We start from the raw sequence: 15,078 nt of genomic DNA on the forward strand, positions 1-15,078 counted from the left end.
TTGTTTACCTGTGTTAGCATCTTTGGCGGAACTTGATTCCACGAATATCCATCAGTGCGATGGGCTAGCGCGCACAGGTGATATTTGTCACCGTGACAAAAAAGTTTCCGTCACTGTCACGACTTGTCATAAAAGCAGAATGCGCTCACTAAGGATGACAGTCACTAAACTTTTTTTTAAATATAAGTGACATTTGTTGATATGGATTTTGAAGAGCCGGTCGTTATTTGCGGACTCATGAAACGCAAAAGAAAGTATCATAAAGAGGAATATTGGGTAAACCCATAAACAAAATCGCAAGTGGGCTATGGTATACCCCCCTTCGGAGTTTCAGGCTAAGTCTTACAGAATGTATCATGAACTTAGACAACATGAAAAGAAACTTTTTCAGTATTTTCGAATGAATGTTGCAAGTTTTGATGAACTAATTTGCATTTTACATGCACTGACACACAAATTTGAAAATATTATTAGAATGATTTCTACCCATTCTTTAACGTTCAGATTTATTTCTGAACACTCTTTCAATTTCTTTGTCCAAACGTGCTGGTCTTTTTTCCACTTCTTCTAGAAGAATATAATTATCAGTATCATCTTCATGCATAGCGAAGTTGTGGGAGGACATTGATGCCACACTTTTGTTAGATGGAAAACAAATGGAGAGCAGGAAGTGCGTGCTTTATTTTATTTATATATTTTCCTATCGTTTCGGCCTGCTATGGACCATGAAGATTTTTATCTCTTCCCTGATTGTGTTTTCTTCTTTTGCCAGTAGATTTTCATTTTCACTGACTGTGCTTCTTTTCTCTGTTTTGACCATTTGCAAGCCGAACGTGGAACTGGCGTAATAAGCGAAATAAAATTTTTAGACATTCAGGATCGAAAAGTTTTCGGAGAAAAAGTCAAAATTACTAAAAATAGTAATTTTGACTTTTTCTCTGAAAACTTCTCGATCCTGAATGTCGTAAAATGAAATTTCAGCTTGCTGTAAATCCTTTTTAACTTGGTTTTCCCATTGTGAATACGATTTTGTTTTTGAAATTGATGAATGTAGGCGATGAGTAAGTCTTGACGGGTTCATTCATTCCACATGACCAAAAAACATCATTCTCCGCTACCTCATGCTGGTAACAATGTCTTCCGTATGTTCGTATAAATCACAGTTGTGTCTTTGGCGGAATTCTCCGTTTTCCTTGATAGGGACAAGGAGTCTTTGCACAGATGAAAAGCGCCTTCTAGTTTAGAACACCTACTTTCTACAGCTGCATTTTCTCAACCGTCAGGTGTAATTATTTGTCCAAGATATTTAAATTTCTTCGACTGCTTGATTTTCTCTTCTTGTATTTGAATTTGAGGAGGAACGTGTTTGATGTCTGTGATGAATACAGTTTTGTTAAATGCTATTTTTAGGCCAGTCTTAGCAGCAATTGATTGTAGGTTGGACACTTGAACCTTAGCTTCGTCAATATTATTTGCAATGAATGCCAGATCATCAGCAAAAAGCCAAATAGTTTCCACTGAGGCCATTTCTTTCGTGTCAAATTTGAATCCCATAACCTGGCGGTACGGTTGTTTTCCACTCTCTGGCTATCTTTTCCAGGGCACAGTTGAAAAGCAATGGAGAGAGCAGGTTACATTGTCTTACCCCTGTACAGATTTCAAATGGTTCTGATAATTTGCCTTTTAACTTGACCTTTGACACTGTGTTATTTAAAGTGACGCTTATCAGGTTGATTGTTTTCCTATCTATACCAAATTCGGCAAGGGTGTTCTTTATTGTTTCTCGATCAATTGAGTCATACGCTTTTTGAAAATCGACAAAGGTCACAACAAACGTATTTGATCTTGATTTGGCGTGTGATATAACAGATTTCAGGTTATGGATCTACTCTGCACAGGATCTTGATGTCCTGAAACCAGCTTGATATTCGCCCAATTGTTGATCTAAGACTGATTCAGCTCTGTTTAACAACAGTCTGGAAAAGATCTTGTACGTCGTCGGTAGCAAAGAGATTCCTCAGTAATTATTCAGATCACTCTTATCGCCTTTTTTATAAACTGGATGAATAATTACTACAGTCCAATCTGGAGTGGAGTTTCAGTTTCCCAAATCTTCACTATGATATCATGGAGATGTTTTATTGTATTAAGATTTGCGTATTTCCACATTTCAGCCAAGATGCGATTCTCACCTCAAAATTTGTTATGATTTCATCTAATGTGGTAGGGGGACTATCTGCAGGAGGAACATTAGGATAGAAATCAAGCTTTTCATTTGAATTTTCAGCATTCAGTAGGGATCAAAAGTAATTTCCAAAAGCTGTAGCACATGATTTGTCATTCTAATTTAGTTCTCCATCGAGTCCTCTTATATGTAATGTAGGAGGTTTAAACATCGATAGTTGTGATTTAAAGGCTTTATAAAATTCCCGAGTGTGATGTTTTCTAAAATTTGCCTCTATTTCATGGATTTGGTTTTTGTTGAATAGTCTCTTAATTGTTCTCAATACTTTTGATGTATCTTTCCTAACCTTCAAGAAGTTTTCGTGATTTTCGGAGGTTTTCTTGCTATTCCATTTTATCCAAGCTTGTCTTCGCTTTTCAATTGCTTCATTACAATCTTCGTTCCACTGCGGGTGTTTATATTTTTTATTGGTCAGTATAGTTCCAGTGGCTGATTGTACCATGGCTTCTTTAATTCTGTTCCAGTCTGTTTTATTTGGTTTGCTGTGTAGAGTTTCTGTCAATTTGTTGTCAACATCTTTCAGTTTACTTATATCAAATTTTTGGGTCTGTTTTTTCTTGAAATATTGGAACGGTTCTTTCGGCTATGTGGGATGATATTCATTTTCACCAGAGACAAGAAAGTGCGTGTAGAGTATCAATTTCGTCTCTCATCTGCGAGCAACAATTAAAACCAAGCGACGCGGTAGCAGTTTTGTCACGAGCTTGTTTGTGAGTCGGCGGACTAATGTGTGTTCCCTTTGTCACGTTGTAACAGTCTAGTATCTAAAGAGATGAATACTGTAAGCAGATTCAGAAGGATATAGGTTGCAGTAGTTACTTGGAAATGAAGAGACTTGCACAGGATAGATTAGAACGGAGTGTTGCATCAAATCAAACTTCGGATTGAAGGCCACAACAACAACAGGTACGTATGCATGGACTGGACAAGAGTGACGAAACAGTCACGGTGACAAGTCACCCGTGCGCGCTAGTTCTAACTAGTAGATAGAACTGATGATTGCAGAACGGCCAATACTATTTAATTATGCTGATCTTTTATTCATCTCCTAAAACACCTCTTACATAAAATTACAACAGTATGGCTGGTATGTTCGAATCTGAGGCTGTATTAGCAGATGATGTGTTGCGATCAAATTCCGATCGTATTTGTCACCGTTTTTCAGTATTGGTCCTTTAATGAATAATTTTCGCAAGGTCTTCGTTATGAACCAGACTATTTAATTCGATAGGTATCTGTTTCCGAAAATAGACTATCGAACCTGCCATTCCAGTGGTCATACTTCGACCTAGCCATAACATAACAGGTTTGAACACGTCAGACCATACAACCACCCACCTGGAGAATGGACCAATAGCAATGCTGTGTTTTGAGTTTCTGTGTTTTGAGTTGTCAGACAAGCGATGTAGTTCAGTGGATGTTGTCAGTGGATTTATGTGAATAGTTGGCATTTGTTATCTTGATGCCCATGGGTTTCCTTTCGATGGTAAAACGAACTAGCGTTATAGCATGCATCACGTTATCATTTATCGTAGTAGCAGCGGAAGACGACAGTGTACCGAAGCTTCCTTACTGCAACCCCGAGGACAGTGCAAAATCTTATGACAAGTAAACATTTAACGTCCTTTTTTTACATCATTTTGTATCTTTTCTGTTTCATAGACATGTATAAATCTTATTAATCGTAATAACATAGTTTTGATGTCGTGAAAAGAATTTATCGACATTATAACAGCTATGATTTGCTTATGCGTTGTATTTTTAACTGGAGTTTCTAGTTTGGCATAGTATATTGCGAAAATACATTGATGATAACTGGCAAAAGGGGTGTCACTGTTAGTTTGTTCTGCATATATACTAAAAATTGGAGGAGTAACAATAAAGCAAACAGCCTACATATCACAACAGTTCACATAAAACAATTTATCTCTCTGTCTCTTAGGTACTTTCTTTTTTCATTTTTTATCAGTTTGCTGTATATCCTATAAATTTGAAACATAACTAGAGGATTTATGTATTCGTTTGTGTCAAACTGCAGTGAAGCAATTTTTATTGAAGTTAATGTGCAATTAAAATAATAAATGCTTCTAATCTACCACAGTTTATTTCTCATAATTATTGCTCATAATTTGTGTGATCATTGTACGAAAGGTGGGGAGGAGGGAGGGGATTCCATTGTCATAGGTAGGACATTTGCACTACATTTTTCCAAATGCTAACATAACAAGTGGTATAAATGGAAATACGTGAAAAATGCTTGGTGGTGTTATGAATTATACTTTCTGTTTATATTTGAATATCAAAAGTTTACAAAGTAAGTTTTTAATCATCTTTAAAACTTTGTCGCAGGTGGGGTAGTAAATGGATGTAGATTGAATGTCCAACAACATTTCACAAAAACTGCGAATTTTGCACTTATTTTCCTTTGAAAACATTGAAGTCACCCTATTGAAACAATTCTTTATGTGATTATCAACAGTGCAGTATTAACAATCACACACAAAAACTACAATCAAAAACTGTCACACATGGGACAAGGAAGTGTCACTGGTTGGACTTGTGCAAAATGGAATCGGTTTTTATAATTTAAAATTAATTTAATGATCTTAATCTATAAATGAATCAGTAGTTAACATATTTAGACCTCACTTCTTGTTTTTGAATAACTTTGTAGGAAAGTTCTGTTACCTATAAATAATATAAATTTCAGTAGAGTAGGCCTATAGCATTAATGTCCTCAGTAGGCTAGCTAATTATTTTAATTTACATTTGTTTGATGTCTGGGTATGGTAGAAGAGTAAGAACTTGTCCAAAGTTAATGAAGGATACATCCTTCTCATCCTTTACATTTTCAGTATCTGGAGTTATTGTTTAAAAAAGGTTTCCTCTACTGTTATATTCATGCAACATTTTGACAATACCGTAAATGCCGAACCCACCCCATCTGCTTTGATCCATGATGTCATCAAGATAGCAGACAGCCCTATTTCCAGCATACGCATTATGGCTACAATAATGTCACTAGATACATCTGCTAACAAAGATATGAATGGCATAAAATATTGCACTCCAGCAAATACATTAAACTAACAGACCAGCAATGGGAAGTAGGAGATTTTGGAAGAGAGAAGTTAGAAATACAGCAATAAGAATAATATTACCAACTAAGACAGTGATAGCAAGAACATTGGCCCTAATAGCTTAACTGTTATCAAAATACCACATCTTGAAGATATCAATTCGGCTCTTGTCACTAACTTTCATGGTGCAAATCTCTCAGCCATACAAGAACACAGGAAACACAAACAATTCCACTAGGTGCATCTTCATTGGTTTGTATATATCCCAGTTCTGCCAGATTTTAGTGTGTTTAAATAGTATGGCTCTGCCGAGGACGATTTTTCATTTTATTCATTTATCAAACTTTCCAGTGTCAATTATGAGAGATCCTAGATGTAAACAGTCAATCACTACCTCCAGATCCTTTAAACATCCTGTAAATTTCTTTGATCTAAACCTTGGCAAACATTATTTTCATTTTTTCATCTTTATCTCTAGACCAAAACTTAAACTAATAGTTTTCACTCGGGAGGCCAGATCCATAACTTCTTCCCCACTTCCTGCAAGTCTGAGGGTAGTATCGCCTGCAAGTTGGAGATTATTGATTTTCGTGCCACTAATTGAAATTCCGTCTTCTCAACCTCCAGTGCTGCCGTGATGTGAGATATTCTGCATAGATATTACCGAGCTGTGGTGGCAGTGTAGAACCTTGTCTGACTCACATTTGTCATAAAAAAAAACAGAGTATTCACCATCTGCCTTTATAGTTGCAGTATGATTGATATAAAAGACCTTTTAGCAATGCTACTAGGTGTTTTGGGACCCCAAACTTACTGAGCACATGCCAGAACTTATCCCACTTCAGATAATCAGAGGCCTTTTTATAGTCTAGGAAACAAATGAATGCAGTGACAGAGAATTCAGCATTTTTGAGTTATATGCCTCAAATTTAAGATTGCCTCTTGAGTAGCTTTACCTCCTGCATAACCTGCTTAGTCTCTAAAAATCTGGCATTTCAGGAATTTCCTTAGGTGTTGATTCGTTATGTGCAGGACTTTGTTGGCATGCAATATTAATGTTGTTGTTGTTGTGGTCTTCAGTCCTGAGACCGGTTTGATGCAGCTCTCCATGCTACTCTATCCTGTGCAAGCTTCCTCATCTCCCAGTACCTACTGCAGCCTACATCCTTCTGAATCTGCTTAGTGTATTCATCTCTCGGTCTCCCTCTACGATTTTTACCCTCCACACTGTCCTCCAGCAGCAAATTGGTGATCCCTTGATACCTCAGAACATGTCCTACCAACGGATCCCAGTCCTATAATTGGAGAAGTTCTGAACTGGTCCTTTTTGTGAAGAGGATTTAGCACAGCCATAGCCCAGTCTTTAGACCATTCACCAGTTTTCCACACCATATTACATATTAAATGTAAAGCATGCATGCCTGCCTCTCGCATCACATTCAGCATATCTTTTGAAACAAGCTACCATCTATATCTGGAGATTTGTTGTTTTTCAAATGCTTGGTGGCATTTTCAGTTTCGCTGAAATCATGTTCTGTGTCTGACTCCGTACAAGTATTTCATCGTCAATGGTATTTCCTTTGCAATACAGTGTTCCACAGTATTGTTTCCACCAGACTGTAGCTAATTTCTTGTCACCAGTGAAATTACTGTCACCTAATTGCATGATTTGAACTTGCAAGTAACATTTTTTATCTTGCATTTCATGTAGCTTTTGGTGCTGGTCTGTTTCTTCAAACATACTGATGAGATAATATGTCTTCTCAGTTTGCCCAGTTGCGGTCAAATACTTTGTATGCTTCTTCATCTTGAGCAGTTTGTGTGCTTTGCTTCTTTAGCGCGTTCCTTTCTTCAATCAACAGTAGAATCATATTTGAAACCCATGGATGCTTCACTTGAGGGATCTTCGTAGCATGTTCTGGAAGGGATGAACTGATTACTTTCTTCATTTTGTACCATGTTTAGGGTGCTGCTCCTTCCTCTGTTAATTGGCAGAGTTTGTGTCTTATCGTTTCTCCAAACTCTTTGAGGCTATTTTTGTCTGTATATGAGCATGTCTTGTCCTTACCTTCATTAACAATTTCATTTTTATCTGCATTTTGATGGATACCATAGGTATGGTTACTGCCATAGTCAGCACCAGGATACGTCTTAAATCCAGGACCAAAATGCACTAACATTGCCACTAAAAAATGAAATCGGTCTGATTTCTGACCCTATTCCCAGGAGAAATCCATGTGTATCAGCATCTTGCGTGATGTTAGAAAAAGGTATTACAAATGGATAAATTGTTATTCACATCAAATTCCATTAAATGCTCCCCCACATTTATTCCTCACTCCCTTGCCATAAAGTCCTACCACAGGTCTCACTTGTCCGTTGTCTGCGTCTTGCCAATCTTTGCATTAAAATCACCCTGGACGACTAATGTTTCCTTTTTGGATATCTTTCTGGTGGTACTTTATAGCAACTCATAAAATTCATAAATTTCTATGTCCAACGAAGCTGCAGTGGGAGCATAAACATGAATGATCTTGATATTGCAAGATGCTTTCACTTTAATGGAGATTATTCTATAACTAATGACATTACAATAACTCGCCGTCAAGGCAACAGAAACAAACTCCCAAAACATCACTAATATGTAACTAAAGTCCAGTCCTAACAATGGAAAATCCAGGATGGAATGTAACAATACGAGAGAAGGAAAGTTGCTACTCACCATATAGCGGAGATGCTGAGCTGCGATAGGCACAATAAAAAGATTCACACAATCATAGCTTTCGCCCATTAAGGCCTTTGTCAGCAGTACACACACATATACACATGCACACAAATACTCACGCAAGTGCAACTTGCACACACATCTGCAGTCTCGGAGAGCAGAAACTACACTGCGAGCAACAGTACCAGTGCATGATGGGAGTGGCGACTGGGTGGGGGTAAGGAGGCGGCTGGGGCAGGGAGGGGCAGGGGTAGTATGGAGGGCGTGGCGGACAGTGAAGTGTTGCAGTTCAGACGGAGGGTAGGAGAGAAGGCGTTTAGGGGGTAAGTAGGGGAAAGGAGAGAAATAAAAGTAAAAGACATTAAAAGACTGGGTGTGGCAGTGAAATGACGGCTGTGTAGTGCTGGAATGGGAACAGGGAGGGGGTTGGATGGGTGAGGACAGTGACTAACGAATGTTGAGGCCAGGAGGGTTATGGGAACGTAGGATGTATTGCAGGGAAAGTTCCCACCTGCGCAATTCAGAAAAGCTGGTGTTGGTGGGAAGGATCCATATGGCACAGGCTGTGAAGCAGTCATTGAGATGAAGGGTATCATGTTCGGCAGCGTGTTCAGCTACAGGGTGGTCCACTTGTTTTTTGGCCACCGTTTGTCAGTGGCTGTTCATGCGGACAGACAGCTTGTTGGAAAGATTCCTCTAGATGGCCCATGACTAGGTTAGCATAGGACGGTGCCATGTGGGTGCCCATAGCCGTACTGCGGATTTGTTTGTAGGTAATGCCTTCAAAGGAGAAGTAATTAAGTAATTGTGGGTGAGGATGTAGTTGGTCATGGAGACTGGGAAGGAGGTTGTAGGTTTGGAATCCATAGAGTGTCTGGAAAGGTAGTGTTTGATAGCAGTAAGGCCATGGGCATTAGGAATGTTAGTGTACAGTGAGGTGGCATCAGTAGTGACGAACAGGGCACCATGTGGTAAAGGGAGAGGAACTGTTGAGAATCGGCCGAGGAAATGGTTGAAACCCCTCACCTGGTTCAGATTCATTGATGACATCTCTGCTATCTGGATTAAAGGCGAGGACACCTTATTCACATTCCTCCAGAACCTCAACTACTTCTCCCCCATTTGCTTCACCTGGTCCTACTCAACCTAACAAGCCACCTTCCTAGATGTTGACCTCCACCTCAGAGATGGCTACAGCAGTTCCTCTGTCCATATCAAACCTACTAACCACCAGCAATACCTCCACTTCGACAGCTGCCACCCGTTTCATACCAAGAAGCCCCTTCCGTACACTCTAGCCACCTGTGGTTGTCGCATCTGCAGTGATGAGCAGTCCCTCTCTAAATATGCCGAGGGTCTCACTGCAGCCTTCACTGACCGTAATTATCCTCCCATCCTTGTACAAAAACAAATCTCCCATGCCTTATCTTTCCAGTCTCCCACCACCTCCCAAAGTCCCACAGTCCGGCCACAGAGGAGCATTCCCCTCATAAGTCAGTACCATGCGGGACTGGAGCAACTGAATTACATTCTCCGCCAGGGCTTCGACTACCTCTCACCGTGCCCTGAAATGAGGAATGTCCTACCCACTATCCTTCCCAACCCTCCTACTGTGGTTTTCTGCCATCCACCAAACCTACACAATATACTCGTCTGTGCTTACACAACCCCTGCTCCCAATCCCTTACCTCATTGCTCATACCCCTGTAACAGACCTAGATGTGAGACCTGTCCCATACATTCTCCTACCACCACCTACTCCAGTCCTGTCACTAACATTACCTATCACATCAAAGGCAGGGCTACCTGTGAAACCAGTCATATGATCTACAAGCTAAGCTGCAACCACTGTGCTGCATTCTGTGTAGGCATGACAACCAACAAGCTGTCTGTCCTCATGAACAGCCACCGACAAACTGTGGCCAAAAAATAAGTGGACCATCCTGTAGCTGAGCATGCTGCCAAACATGATACCCCTCATCTCAATGACTGCTTCACAACCTGTGCCATATGGATCCTTCCCACCACCACCAGCTTTTCTGAATTGCGCAGGTGGGAACTTTCCCTGCAATATATCTTACATTCCCGTAACCCTCCTGGCCTCAACCTTTGTTAGTCACTGTCCTCACCCATCCAGCCCTCTCCTTGTTCCCATTCCAGCACTACACAGCCGTCATTTCACTGCCACACCCAGTCTTTTAATTTCTTTTATTTTTATTTCTTTCCTTTCCACTACTTACCCCCTTCTCCCTCTGCACCTTCTTTCCTACCCTCCGTCTGAACTGCAACATTTCACTGTCCACCACTCCCACCGTACTATCCCTCCCCTTCCCCGCCCCAGCCTCCTCCTTACCCCCACCCAGTCGCTGGTGCTGCTGCTCACAGTGTAGTTTCAGATCTCTGAGACTGCAGATGTGTGTGCGTGTGTATATGTGTGTCTACTGCTGACAAAGGCCCTAGTGGCCGAAAGCTATAATTGTGTGAACCTTTTTATTGTGCCTACCGCGGCTCAGCATCTCCGCTATATGGTGAGTAGCAACTTTCCTTCTCTAGTATTGTTAAAGTCCAATTCTGTATCAACATCACTCGTAAAGAATATAGAAACATAAACACCTCACACTAGAGTGTGCCACCACTTATTCCAGCATGCGCTCTACCAACACATCCACTTCAGACACGCTGCTCCTCCAGATGTCGCATTGCACAACACTGTTATGTCCTGGGTCAAATCAGACAGGTAGAATAAGACCTTTTGGTTGACCCAACATTTCTGCAAGCCAACTCTTGTTCCACTTGCTGTGTCTACAATAGACTTGCCATTTTTTATACCAGATGTTTGCCTGCTGACTGTATCTCTTGTGAAAAAATTTTGTATTTTGAGCAGATTGTCATCTAAAAGTTCATGTGATGTTTTCTTGTCGACTAAGAAAATTTGCTTTGGTACCTATTTAGACAGGTTTTCCGATGCAAGCTTTTTTCACTCCCGCCCCCCCCCCCCCCCCCTCCCCCGTCCCCCCGAGAACCTGGTAGGAAGCATGTTCTTCACCTTGTCTGGGAGGTACAGGTTTCAAACTCATTTTCAGTCGGTACAGATTTTAGTTTAAGCCTGTACCCCCTTTTTCTTTCAGCCACCTTCCTATGATGTTCAACTAAAAATTTTTCCTAAGATGATGCCTGTATCTTCATGTTTTTCCATCTTCTTCTGTCACATTCCTTCTCTTTATTGGAGTTGTAGTTCGCACGCATCTTTCTTCGAAGTTCCCTCATGCAGTCTACTGTCATTGTTTTCCTTATTTTTCTGAATAAATAATAAGTCAGTATTAGTGTAAACCATTATGGCACCAGGTATACTATCCAACAAAATTAAAAACTGTGTTAAATTGTTAAGCTTTTAATAACAACTTAAAAACTGTTATATGGCTGGGACACAACTACTTTCAGTATGTATATATGGTCATTTATGTACTAAACACTGCCTTATGGGTCACCAGATGTTTTCATTGGTTTTCCTCATTCCTAACCTAAAATAAACAAAAGTGCTATTATTGCTGTGATAAAGATTTGCATGTTTTCTATCATGGGTGGGGCTCTTTTGAAAATTGTGTACTTAATATCATATGTTTCTTTGAAAACCAAAGTTCGTATGTTCTGCTCTTCAAACTTATCATCATCATCATCGTCATCAACAGCAGCTGAAATCTCCAATATAAAAGCCAGTCTAGATGTCCTACATTCTCATCTACAGTAGTAACAAATTTATATAAATATATTTCCTTGAGTAGTTTTGTAGCTTTAGTAATTTTTCAGAACAATAAAATTTTAACTTTAGTAGATTCAAAAAACTGTAACATAAATTAAATTACAAAAAAAACTTAAAGTAATTGCAGACTCAGGTTCACACGGAATCAGCCAAATAATTACACGAACAGAAATTTGTAATGGGGTATGCAGATACTGTGCCAGCAGATAAATTTAGTATTTAAATATCTGACTGATAACTTTTCTCTTTTTTTTTAGATTAGTATATGTAAGCACACTAGATGGCTCGTTATCAGCCCTTAATTTGGAAGACGGCTTTTTGGCCTGGAGCATTGAAACTGGGCCTGGACCAATGCTTTCATCTAGCATCCATAGACGAGAGGTTAGTTAATTTATACAGTTCATAAAAATGTAATCTGTAATTGTCTTGTAGCATGTGTTTTTGAGGTTCTTTCTACAGTACTGAAGTGTATTGACTGCGGCATTAATTGTTAACACAACATATGAAACTGATCAGGAAATTAATTCCAAACCATGCCACATTGTATTAGGAAGATTACTGACTGCTGATACCAAATAGTGTATATAACGTTGTAATGCTGTCTCAAAGGCTGACTGTTGTGCTAGGAACAAAAACTGGACATAACATATAGAGGAATGATAATTTTTAAGTGAGGGCAAGCCAAAAGATGAAAACTGAAAGCCAAAGACAACTTAAAAGGGAAGCTAGTGAGCTACAAAATGACGATACTATCTTTGTTTGCAGAAAGAGGTGAAAATAGGAAGGAAGATAAGGATTTAACATCCCATCCCCATCGAGGCCATATTAGAGGTGGGAGGTATGATGAGAGTGCAGGGTTGCACATTAGTTGGTTTTCTTGTATTACTTGTATATGGGTACAGTATTATACATTCAAAATATAGCATTTTAGATAGCTGGTTTTCCAACCATTGTCATGATGAGTAGGTGTTTGAATGTGCAGAAATGATTAAATTTAGTGAAAGGATATATCTGTAATTTCTGAAACTTTCTAAGCAGAGCAGAAACTGTGTTATCCTTCATTCTAAGGGAAAATACTAATAATATAGTCGTTTGAGGTGACACAGTTTAACTTTCTTTGTTGTAGAGAGAAGAAAGAATTTGAGTTAACTGTAAATGTCAGTCTGGACTGGAAGAAATACCAGTTGCAGATGCCTGTCTGAATAATGTACAAACTAGCACAAATAGCCTAATCTATTTGCAGTATGCTTTTGCCTCACCACGAGTGGGTATTAGAAAGCAGAAATGTGACAATATTTATTTTGCTTGTGTGTTATTATTTTTGGTTATGTATTGTAGGCTGTGCTGACAGACCAAACTGTAGCATTTCCCAAGGTCTGTGTTAGCTTGAAAGGCGGCAGTTTGGTCCTGAATTGGTAGTCAACACACACTAAATCCTGAATAATTCTATTTCTATTTATGGCATGTATTTCATAAAAATTTGCAAGTGTGACCCTCCTTTAGTTTCATAGTATTATGTGCTTGTAATTTCTGACTGACCTATATTGGGTACAGTTTTATCATTGGTTCCATCTTAACCAAGAAATTTGATGGTTCTTCTCCCCATTCATTTTGTTTCACACTGTGAATTTCATAGGAAGAATACGGGAGAAACAATTTATGTACAGGTTCTGTCTTGGATTATCCATTGTCTGATTTTACTTCAGTTAATATTTCTGATGTGGGTTTATTGTTAGATAGATGGACAAATTGCGATTAGGGGTGTGAAGAGATTGTCTGGATAAAAGGAAAAGATCTTAATAACAGAATGTATTGTAATATAGATCAAGAGCACACAGATATGCAAAAGATTTAGTAACTCAGTTGTGTAAAAGTCCTGTCTGATGTACTGAGAGAAGAGGTTAATGAAGTCTTTAAAGTAATTTTTTTGTATCTACCAAATGACTAATTTATTTGGCTGAACAAGTTTCCTTTACAGTGGATGACTTAGGATTAAGAATATGCATAACAATAAAATGCAAGGACTAAATGTGTGCACAACTCTAAAGAACTGTGTCTTGAAACAAATGGGAGCTAAATGGAAGTATGCAGAACTCTTTTTGTAGAATTACACTTACAACTTTTGGAGTGCCATTGATTGCAGATGTTCTTTTTTCCATCTCATGTCTATGCTGACTAATTTGATGCAACCTCCCTTGTGCCAACCTATTCATCTAAGAGTAGCACTTACACTCGACATTCTCAATTATTTGCTGTATACATTTGGATCCCTTTCCTTGTCTACAGTTTTTGCCTCCATACATCCCCCACTAATATCATGGAAGGTATTTTCTGTCATATTAGTGTGTGCTGTGGGTTGTCCTGCCTATTCATCTACTTAGTGTTTTCAAACACGTTTCCTCACCATTTCTATGGAGAACGTCTCCTCTTATAGTAATTATCTGCAGCCTTCTGTAAAATCACTTCTCAGCTACTTCAGTTCTATTTTTTTATGGTTTTCCCATAAGTTTTCTCTCATCATATGGTCTCAGAATTTTCATCCTCAAATTAATGTATATGTTTGATACTGAATAGGCTTCTTTTGGTGAGGAATGCTGTCTTTGCCTGCAATGGTCTGCTTCTTATGTTGACCATGCTTCATCCATTGTGTCTTTTTTTTCATCCAATGTACCAGAATTCTTCCACTTCTACCATTTTGTCCTCACTCGTAATGTTAAATTTGTTGCTAATTGTGTTTCTGCTACTCGTCAGTGCTTTGTTTTTCTTTGGTTGACTCTCCGTCCACATTCTCTGCTCATTCTGTTTGTTCCATTTGATAAGTCCTGTAAATCTTTCTTATTTTCATAGTAGATAAGTCATCAGTGAAACTCATGATGGTGTTTTTCCATGAGTTTTAATCCCATTTCCATCCTTGTTTTTTCATTATGCAGATTGAACAGTGGAGGATAAAGAGTACATCCTTCCCTTACACCCTTCTTAATCCCAGCACATCTCACTTGATCTTTTATTCTTATTGTTTCGCTTGATCTTGTGCATGTTATATGTTACCCATATTTTCCTGTTGTGTACACCTGTTTGTGACAATTTCAACATCTTGCACCGCTTTACATTGTCCAAAGACTTTACTTTGTTGACTGATTGTGTGTTGATTTTACACATCTGTTGCATTCAGTAACACAGGAACTACTACTTTGGTTGCTGTAAAATCCCTCAGGCCAAATATAACAGCTTCAGTTTTCTTTTTCATTCATTTGTATATTAGGCCTAT

At 38.9% G+C, this 15,078-nt stretch overlaps 2 protein-coding genes across 2 annotated transcripts in view; one reads left to right on the forward strand and one right to left on the reverse strand.

The window, feature by feature from the left end:
• Positions 1-61, reverse strand: part of LOC124796315 (NHL repeat-containing protein 2) — a 164,308-nt gene extending 164,247 nt beyond the window's left edge. The window contains exon 1 of the mRNA XM_047260442.1: positions 9-61. The gene's annotated coding sequence lies outside the window, so the exon portion shown is untranslated. The remainder of the gene's footprint in view (positions 1-8) is intronic.
• A 3,506-nt stretch (positions 62-3,567) lies between these two features.
• The window catches only part of LOC124795670 (eukaryotic translation initiation factor 2-alpha kinase-like), a 204,640-nt gene continuing 193,129 nt past the window's right edge, over positions 3,568-15,078 (forward strand). Inside the window, 2 exon segments of the mRNA XM_047259743.1 lie at positions 3,568-3,853; positions 12,068-12,191. Of these exon segments, the coding sequence (XP_047115699.1) occupies positions 3,708-3,853; positions 12,068-12,191 (270 nt within the window). The 5' untranslated portion in view covers positions 3,568-3,707.

This window comes from Schistocerca piceifrons, chromosome 4, assembly GCF_021461385.2.
Source record: "Schistocerca piceifrons isolate TAMUIC-IGC-003096 chromosome 4, iqSchPice1.1, whole genome shotgun sequence".
NCBI classification, from domain to species: Eukaryota; Metazoa; Arthropoda; class Insecta; order Orthoptera; family Acrididae; genus Schistocerca; species Schistocerca piceifrons.